This window comes from Pristis pectinata, chromosome 24, assembly GCF_009764475.1.
Source record: "Pristis pectinata isolate sPriPec2 chromosome 24, sPriPec2.1.pri, whole genome shotgun sequence".
Classification (NCBI taxonomy): Eukaryota; Metazoa; Chordata; class Chondrichthyes; order Rhinopristiformes; family Pristidae; genus Pristis; species Pristis pectinata.
Genome location: NC_067428.1, coordinates 5,507,099 through 5,517,404, shown reverse-complemented (window position 1 = coordinate 5,517,404; position 10,306 = coordinate 5,507,099). Strand labels below are relative to the sequence as shown.

Below are 10,306 nucleotides of genomic sequence, written 5' to 3'. Positions count from 1 at the left end.
ATCTTCCCTTGGATCATGACCCAACACTGAACGTTATACAGGCGATCCCCCCCAACAACTCCCCCCCCCCACCCCATTTCCACCATAGTTAACAAAATCCTTGACTACTTATCATCTACTTCCTCTGCTCTCCCCTACTCTCCTCTTGGCCAAAGGATAAAGTTCCCCGATCCTCACTTTCTAGCTCACCATTCAGTGGATCAACCATCACAGTTTCCAGCATCTTCAAACAAAATTTTACTACTGGATACATTTTCTCCTCTTCACCTTCCAAAAGGTCTGTTCTCTTTACTCCCTGGTCCCCCTTCCCATCCACCGTTCTCCTTCAGACAAGTTCGGACAATGCAACTACAGTTCTTTTATCTAGTCCTTTTGCACCATCCAGGGACTCAAAATCTTAAACCTTTGATCTTAAACCTATGCCCACTTGTTTTTAGCACCTCTTCCGTGGGGAAAAATGACTGTGCTTTCACCCTCCCTATGCCCCTCATGATCTTATACAGTATATATCAGGTCACCCCTTAATCTCTTGCATTCCATGGAATAAAATCCTGGTCTACGCAACCTGTCCTTGTAACTCAGGTCCCCAAATCCAGGCAACATTCTGGTAAATCTTTTCTGCACTCTTTCTAGTTTAATAGTGTCTTTACTATAAGAGGGTGATCAGAACTGTACACAATACTCCAGGTGTGACCTCACCAACGTTTTATAAGATTAGATATCTTTATTAGTCACATGTACATCAAAACACACAATGCAACACATCTTTTGCATAGAGTGTTCTGGGGGCAGCCCGTAAGTGTCGCTACGCTTCCGGTGCCCACATAGCATGCCCACAACTTCCTAACCTGTACGTCTTTGGAATGTGGGAAAAACTGGAGAACCTGGAGGAAACCCACGTAGAATGGGGAGAACGTACAAACTCCTTATAGACAGCGGCCGGATTTGAACACGGGTCGCTGGTGCTGTAAAGCGTTACGCTAACCGCTGCACTACCGTGCCTCCCAACTCCTAAACTCAATGCCCTGATTGATGAAGGCAGTACCAAATGCCTTCTTCATGCTATCTACCTGAGACGCCACTTTCATTGAAATATGCACTTGCACTCCTAGGTCCCTCTGTTCCTTAACACTGCCCAGGGCCCTACTATTCACTGTATAAGTCCTACCCTGGTCTGATCTCCCAAAATGCAGTAGCTCACGTTTATCTGGATCGAAAGCCATTTGCCAATCCTCAGCTCACTTACCGAGCTGATCAAGATGCCCCCGTAATTTTTCATCGCCTTCTACACTATCTACAACACCACTTATTTTAGTATCATGCGCAAACTTACCAACCATCCCTTGTACATTCACATCCAAATCATTTATGTAAATTACAAACAACAAAGGTCCCAGCACCAACCCCTGTGGCACACCACTAGACACAGTCCTCCAGTCCGAGAAACAACCTCGACCATCACCCTCCGCTTCCTACCACTGAGCCAGTTATGAATCCAATGTGCTATCTCCCCCTGGATCCCATGCAATTTAACCTTCCAGATTAGTCTGCCATGAGGGACCTTGTCAAAGGCTTTGCTAATCCATATAGGCGGCATCCAGTGCCCTACCCTCAACTACCCTCTTGGTTACCTCCTCAAAGAACTCAAAGAGATGTCAGACACGACTTCCCACGCACAAAGCCAGGCTGACTGTCCCAAATCAGTCTCCAAATGTTGGTAGATCCTGTCCCTCAGAATCCCCTCCAGCAATTTACCCACCACTGATGTCAGACTCACCAACCTGCAGTTTCCTGGTTTCCTGGCTTGTTTTTGCTACCCTTTTTGAACAGTGGAATCATCAGCCACTCTCCAGTCCTCCGGAACCTCACCTGTGGCCAGAGATGAACCAAAAATCCCTGCAAGAGCCTCCACAATTTCTTCTCTAGCTTCCCACAAGGTCTGGGAATGCACCAGATCAGGCCCTGGGGTTTTATCCATCTTAATGTACTTTAGGCCTCCAACAGCTCTTCCCTGCTGATCTGTATATGGTCCAAGACATCACCACTCACTACCCTCATTTCCTTAGCTTCCATTGTTTTCTCCACATAAAAAGTAAAGAGAAATATTCTTTAAAAATCTCTCCCATTTCCTTGGGTTCCACACACAGACAGCCATGTTGATCTTTAAGGGGACCTATTCTCTCCCTAGCCACCCTTTTACTCTTAATATACCTATAGAATCTCTTAGAATTTTGCCTCACCTTGCCTGCCAGATCCTTCTATCCTTTTGCCCAACGAACTTTAAGTGCACTTCTATAGTTCTTGTAGTCTTCAAGAGATTCACTTGTTCCCAAATGCTTATGCGCCGTGTATGCCTCCTTTTTTTTAACCAGAACCTCAGTATCTCTCATCAACCAGGGTTCCCGAAACCTACCAGCCTTGCCCTTCGCCTTAACAGAATCATGCAGGCCCTGAACTCATGACATCACACTTTTAAAAGCCTCCCAACTCGCAGACAGTCCTTTCACTACTAACAATCTCACCCAATCATCCTCTGCAAGACCCTGCCTAATGGCCCCAGTTCTGGACCTTAACATGTGAACTGGTCGCATCCTACTCCACAATTATTTTAAAACTAATAGAATTATGGTCGTTGGACGCAAAGTCCTTACCGACCGACACTTCCACCACTTGCGCAACCTCATTCCCCAGGAGGAGGTCTAGTGTTGCAGCCTCCCTAGTAGGTCCCTCAAGCTTTCTTGGACACATTTCACAAATTCCACTCCATCCAAGCCTTTTACACTATGGTTGGCCCAGTCAGTCTTAGGGAAGTTAAAATCTCCTACTAATGCTACCCTATTATGTTTACAGCTATTGACAACCTCTCTTCACATCTGCTCCTCCAGTTCCTGCTGAGTATTGGGGGGGCCTATGATTCCCATCAGAGTGACTATCCCCTTATTGTTCCGAAGTTCTACCCATATGACCTCACTAGATGATCCTTAGATATCAGTTCAATAAACTCAAATCAACAAGATAAAAGCTTTTGATAAAGGTGCAAATTCCAAACTGGTAAATACTGGGTGCACCATCAGGGCAAGGGTTGGCATGGAGTTAACCAGCATATCAAGAATAGAATGGGCATATTCTGTCAAGTATGATCCCCCTTTCAATAAGATTGTGGTTGATCCCATAACTTATAACTTATCCTAGCTGTTATTTCCCTGTGGCCCTGCAGCTGATTATTTCTCACATGCCCATCAGCTGCACTCCTGCCACTTACCAACACCACTTACGGTGTAGGTACGGCCGATTAAACTACCAACACACATTTGGGATGTGGGAGGAAATCAGAGCACTCACGACCGCAAGAAGAAAATGCAAACTCCACACAGATGGCACTTAAGCTCAGGATTGAACCTGGGTCCCTGGAGCTGTGAGAAAGCAGCTTTACTGCTGCACCACTGTGTCACCCTGCTGTCCCTCTGACTGAAAGATCCCAGCTTTGAACACATTCAGCAACTTAACATCTACAGCGCTTTGGGTTGGAGAATTCCACCAATTTACAACACTCACATTGATCAAATTTCTCCATAATGGCCAACCACTACCATGAACATGGGTCCTCTGGATCTAGATTCTGGATGCTAGAATCTGGCGTGAGACGTCCTCTGACTCTTCCAGTAATGAAAATCTTACTGAATCCCTTCTCATTGGATAACCTCCTCATCCCAAGAGTCAGTACAATGACCGGCATCCCTTTCAAGGTAAATACAATCTTTCTTACAGACCAGAGTTATGGCAAATCAAATAACCAGATCTGTAGTTTAAATCTTGCAGCTAAATTCTGAGAGTTGTGAAGAGTTCAGGTGAAAAGAATTTTGGAAAACTATAAATGACAGGTCTGGTCATACATGTGAGTGTGACAGAGTACAGCTGTAAGTAGTATCAGAGTAGGAATGATTAAAAGCTCTTTATCTGAATGTATGATGAACTTTGGTATGAAGAGATTGTTGGCTAAAGGGGCCTGAGAAACAAAGGCACAATGTAGTTGGTAAAGACATATTTATTAATTCTCAATCATGGTGCATTTTAATATAACCACAATTATACAAGACCGTCTGTAGCCACAGGAAAGATGATGAGTCTTTGGAATTCCCTTCCTACGAGGGCTGTGGAGGTTCAGTCACTGAGTTCATTCCAAACAAAGATTGATACATTTCTGCGTATTAAGGGAGTCGAGGAATGTTGGGATAGTGCGGGAAAATGGGGCTAAGATGGAAGATCAGCCTGGATCCTGACGAATGGCGGAGCAGGCTCTAAGGGCCACATGGCTGACACCTGCTCCTAATTCTGAGGTTCTTACATAACAAGGACTGTGTCGGAAAGAGGATTCAGTTGTAGCTAACTAATATGTGAGGGACAGTCGTAGACTTATGAATTGAGAGAATGGTTGTTCTGAAAAGTGGGAGAATTCTTGAAAGCTGTAAAGTATGAATATTAGTAGCTTCACAATGGCACAGCTGGTAGAGCTGCTGTTTCACAGTTCCAGCGTCCACAGTTCAATCGTGGCCTCTGCTGCTGACTGTCTGGCGTTTGCACCTTCTCCCTGTCACTGTGTGGGTTTCATCCGTGTGCTCCTGTTTCCTAACCACATCCCAAAGACGTGAAGGTTGACAGGACGACTGGCTACTAAACTGCATGGTGAATGCCAGAATTTTGGTGGAATATTGGGAGAATAAAATGGGATATCTGAATAGCTGCTTGATGATTGGTGTGGACTCATGGGCCAGAGGGCCTGTGTCCAGGCTGTATGACTCCACAACTCTACAGTGGGAGAGAGGCAGAAACAATATATGAGAGTAAATTGGAAGGAAATATCAAAACAGGTTGTAAGAGCTTCAATGAGTTTTTAAAAAAGAAGAGAGTGTCAAATGTAAATATTAGTGCCTTGGTAGTTAATGTGGAGAATTCATTATGGATTCAATAAGGAATTCAGAGAGACTTTAACAACTATCTTTTAACTGTCTTCACCATGGAAGACACTTAAAGCATACCACAACTCGTGAAGGGTAATGGAAGGGAGGAACTTAAATCATTATCACAGTACTAGACAAACTCATGGAGTAAAATGGTTGACAAACCACCTGGACTTAATGGTTCACGTCCCAGTGATCTAAAACAAGTGGTTGCAGAGATCGTCGATATCATTATAGCTGCTTTCTTTTAAAATTCCCTGGGCCTTGGAAAGGTCCCTGTGGATTGGGAAACCACAAATATATTATTCCAGAAAGGAGGAGGAGGAAAAGCAGAGAGCGGTAGCCCAGTTAACCTAACCGACCACTGGATGTAATAACCATAACATGATCAGGTAGAGTTAAATAGTTTTATGAAAGGGAGGTTGTGACAAATTTATGAGAGCTTTAGACCTTCATGTATGTAATGAGGTGGGATGAATGGAAGAGTTTTTTGAGGATAGCTTTGGAAGAATGGATGAAGGGAAAACTCTGGATGCAGTGAGTTTGGATTTCTGTCAGGTCCCACATAAAAGGTTACCGTGCAAAATAGGGTTGGTGACAAAGTAATATATTAACATGGATGGAGAATTCGTTAATTGATAGAAAAGAGAGTGACAATTGGGTCATTTTCATACTGGGAAGCTGTAGTTAGTGAGGAGTCATAGATCTCACTTCTGGGCTCCGGCTATTCACTATTTAAGCAAATGAAGGGAAAATTACGCGCTGTTCATCTGTGCTGTTTTTCATTTTACTGGTTAATCCTTCAACATTGGTTAACAATTTGTGCTTTTTTGTTAAGCTGCTGCATGAAGTAAAGGGGTTAGCAATCCTGTTAAAGTTGCGATACAAAGACATCTGCTCTGAATAAATGCCAGTGCTGGCAATTACAGAACAATTTCCACTTCGTATGTCTTGATCCTTTCCATCACCAATGAAGTCTCTCTCTGTTTTGTAAAGCCCATCCTAAATTTATCAGCTTATCTTTCCTCCTCAAAACTTAGCTTTTTGACTGAGTTTTTGATTGCCTGACCTAACATTTGCTTATGGGACTTGATGTGCTATATTACCTGACGTTCTTTGGGACATTTACCACAATAAAGACACTGCAATCATCTCTCATGGATGACTATTAGACTTTCAGACTATTAGAGAGGCAGGGGTGAAAATAAGAACGAAATTAAGAAGGCAGCTAAAGGGAAAATACTAACCACCTCTATGTGAAAAACCTGCTCCTCAGGTCCCCTTTAAATTTTTCCTCTCACCTTAAACCTGTGCCCTCTAGTTTTAGACTCCACTACCCCGGGAGAAAGACTGTGACCACCCACAATATCTATGTCCCTCATGCCCTGGATGGTGTCAAACTTCTTGCTTTCTGTTGCTGCTGCGCTCAGCCAGTGAAATAGAACATACAACGTTACAGCACAGTACAGGCCCTTCAGCCCACTATGTTGTGCCAACATTTTATCCTGCTCTAAGATCTATCTAACTCTTCCCTCCCACATAGTCCCCCATTTCTCTATCATTCACGTGTCTAAGAGTCCCTTAAATGTCCCTAATGTATCTGCCCCCACCACCTCTGCTGGCAGTGCATTCCACTGTAGGGCATTCCTTACTTGTGCCTTGTAAATGATGGAAAGATTTTGGGATGTCTTGGGGTGAGGTGCTTCCAGTAGGATACTCAGCCTCTGACCTAGTCTTGTAGCCATAGTGGCTGATCCAGTAGTTTCTAGGAAATGGTGGCTTCCTAGATGTGGTTGGTAATGTGATTGAATATCCAGGGTAAGTGGTGGGACTGTAGTCGATGGTCATTGCCTGGCACTTTGGTGGCACAAATGTTGATTGCTATTTATCAGCCCATGCTTGAATGTAGCCTAGATCTTGCTGTACACGGCTATGGAATGTCACATCTGCAGAGGGTTGTGAAAGGAAGTGAATATTTTGTAATCATCAGTGAACATCCTCAGTCCTGACCTTATGACGGAATGATGGTCATTGGTGAAGCAGCTGAAAATGGTTGGGCCTAGGACACTGACTTGAGGAACACCTGACATTCTGGGGCTGGGATGATTGACCCCTGATCACAACCATCTTCCATCACATAAGGTAAGATTGCAACCATGAAGTGTTTTCTCCTTGACGTTCATTGATGTCATTTTCACCAAGCTCTTCGATGCCACTCTTGGCCAAATGCTACCTTGATGTCAAAGGCAGTTACTCTCACCTCAGCTTTAGAATATAGCCCTTTGGTTCATGTTGCCAGTGCTGGGACTGTTCTAGAACAGCTTGAACAGAGGGGCAGGTAGTTCTGGAACACAGGTCTTCAGTACTAAGGCTGTGATGTTGTCTGGTCCCTTGGCCTTTAATGTCCTTGGTGCCCGGTGCTCTCAGCTTTCCTTCATATCGCATGGAGTGAATCTAACAGGCTTTTACAGCAGTGGGGATCATAGGAGGAAGCTGATTCATATTTGGCACTTCAGATTGAACAGCTCTGAGTGCTTCAGCCTTTTGTTTAGCACTCACAAGCTGTTCCCACCGTTGTTGTGGATGAAGATGTTCTTGAAGTCCCCTCCTGAGTTGTCTGCCCCCATTTATGACTACATGTGATGGTACAACTGAAAGCCTTTCCATTTAAGAGTTAACCTCATTGGTGGGTCCGGAATCCGATATAGGCCAAACTGATTAAGAACAACGTACTTCCTCCCCTGCAAGGTATCAGTGGAGCAGATGGATTCTTACGATACTCCAGTAGCTCTGCAGTCATCATTACCAATGATTTGTTACCTCTAAAATTCCAGATTGTTAATTGATTTCAACTTCCACAGATGATGTGGTGGGATTTGAACATCGGTGTCACAAATGGGACAGGCAATGGATGTCTCCAACAAGAGAGTCTGGTCACCTACCTCTCACAGTCAATGGTGGCATTTTACCTGGGAGAGTTCAGGCTGTCGGCTTGCTTGGCTGGTAACTATGCTGCAGCACCAGCTCTGTACCCACCATACCTGGTCATGATGAAGAGGGAGGTAATATAGATGTAGGCACTGAGGAAGAATGTGAAGTATTGGAGGAAAGATGGGCATTGTAGTTTAAAGTGTTCTCCCCTTGCTACCCATTGGCATCAGTTTTCCAGGGCTCCTTGAAGCCACCCTCGGTCACATGCTGCCTTGATATCAACGCCATTCAATCTCACTTAACTTTAGGAATTCAACTCTTTGGTCCATTTTGGGACCAAGGCTGTGGTGAGGTTTGGAGCTGCAAGATCAGGCAGAACCTCAGTTCATTAATCATGTTTGAAATAAAGAAACAATTGAAGAGATTGCCAGCAGCTTTAATTTCTCAGCACTACAACTCATTGCCTCGACACAACTTGAATAACACTGTCACTCAGAATTGCAGTTAACAATACACCATTAGTTTGCCTTTAATACCACACTGACGAAGATGCAGAAGCTGCGATTATTCCCCTGGACTTGTTTTTATTTGCTGTAGAACGTTAAAGCAACGGCGTAGAATGAATAAGCAATAGCAGGTTTCCACAATTTTTCAGGTCGAGTTCTGAAGCTCTGGTTGAACGTTGGAGCATTTACACGATTGGAAAGACCACATAATTGACTATTCCACAATTATTGTTCCTGTCCTTCGCCATTTTAATGTAGCCCTTGTCACCCCATGTTGTTCCCCAACTGGAAAATGAGAAATGAAATGGTGTTAATTTCACAGTTCTGTTAGAGTGTTAACCTTGAAGAACTGGGATTTTATACATTGCAAAAAAGGGATTTTGATTGGATCGGATTGTAATCTTTAAAATAATGTCAAGGCACACAAGTTATTTGAGTTAGATAGCTGAGTAGAATGTCGCAATAATTTTTTTTTAAATGTACAGTTAGGTTAAGAGTCAAAAAGTTTTCTCTGACCTCTGACATACAGTAAATTGTTAGTCAGTGGGTTGAGTGTGGGTTTACCACAAGCTTTCAAATCAGAGTTGGGTGAGAATGGAAAGTATTTAAAACCAGGTGGGGTTAACAGTATCAGTCATCATGGTATCCTGGAGCTTGCCTTGTTGTCTAGAGACATTTTGACCTACATCATGTTAAGCTTCCTTCCTGCAGGAGATGGTTTGAATGGAAAAGGAAATGATGCTGAATGTGGGCCGCATCATATCAGGACTGGACTGGCCTGATGGGCCGGCTGGCCTTTTATCACCAAAAATTTTACATCCTAATAGCCCATGACTTGATAGTGGGGACAAGGTTAAAAAGAACATGGGAGTACAAGAGTAGGGATGTCATGTTACAACTGTAGGAGACATTGGTGAGACCGCACGAAGTATTGTGTGCAGTTCTGGTCACACAGCTTACAGGAAAGATGTCATTGAGCTGAAAATTGTGCAGAAAAGATTCACAAGGATGTTACCATGACTGGAGCACTTGAGTTATAAGGAGAGACTGGATAGACTGGAGCTTTTTACCCCTGGATCGTAGGAGGCTGAGGGGTGACCTTATGGATGTTTATAAAATCATGAGGGACATAAATATGATGAAAGGTCATCATCTTTTTCCCAGGGTAGGGGAGTCTAAAGCTAGAGGGCACAGGTTTAGAGTGAGAAGGGAAAGATTTAAATTTAAACCTGCTTAGTAGCAAAGGTTTAGACGGGCCAGAGTTTGTTAAGTGTGTCCAGGATGGATTCCTGTCACAGTATGTTGACAGGCTGACTAGAGGGAATGCCATATTAGATCTAGTATTAGGTAATGAACCGAGTCAGGTGACAGATCTCTCGGTGGGTGAGCATTTGGGGGACAGTGACCACTGCTCCCTAACCTTTAACATTATCATGAACTAGGATAGGAGCAAAGAGGACAGGAAGATATTTAATTGGGGAAGGGCAAATTATGAGGCTATAAGGCTAGAACTTGCGAGTGTAAATTGGGATGACATTTTTGAAGGGAAATGAACTATGGAGATGTGGTCATTGTTCAGGGATCTCTTGCAGGATGTTAGGGATAAATTTGTTCCGGTGAGGCAGAGAAAGAATGGCAGGGTGAAGGAACCATGGGTGACAAGAGAGGTGGAACAACTAGTTAGGAGGAAGAAGGCAGCATACATAAGGTGTAGGCAGCAAGGATCAGGTAGGGCTCATGAGGAATATAGGGTAACAAGGAAGGAACTTAAGAAGGGGCTGAGGAGAGCAAGAAGGGGACATGAAAAGGCCTTGGCGAGTAGGGTTAAGGAAAACTCCAAGGCTTTTTTCACTTATGTGAAGAGCAGAAGGTTGACGAGAGTAAAGGTAGGACCGATTAGAGACAAAGGTG

At 43.8% G+C, this 10,306-nt stretch overlaps 1 protein-coding gene across 1 annotated transcript in view; it reads right to left on the bottom strand.

The window, feature by feature from the left end:
• Positions 1-8,309: 8,309 nt before the first annotated feature.
• Positions 8,310-10,306, bottom strand: part of LOC127582612 (procathepsin L-like) — a 33,477-nt gene continuing 31,480 nt past the window's right edge. Inside the window, exon 8 of the mRNA XM_052038053.1 lies at positions 8,310-8,680. Within this exon, the coding sequence (XP_051894013.1) occupies positions 8,581-8,680 (100 nt within the window). The 3' untranslated portion in view covers positions 8,310-8,580. The remainder of the gene's footprint in view (positions 8,681-10,306) is intronic.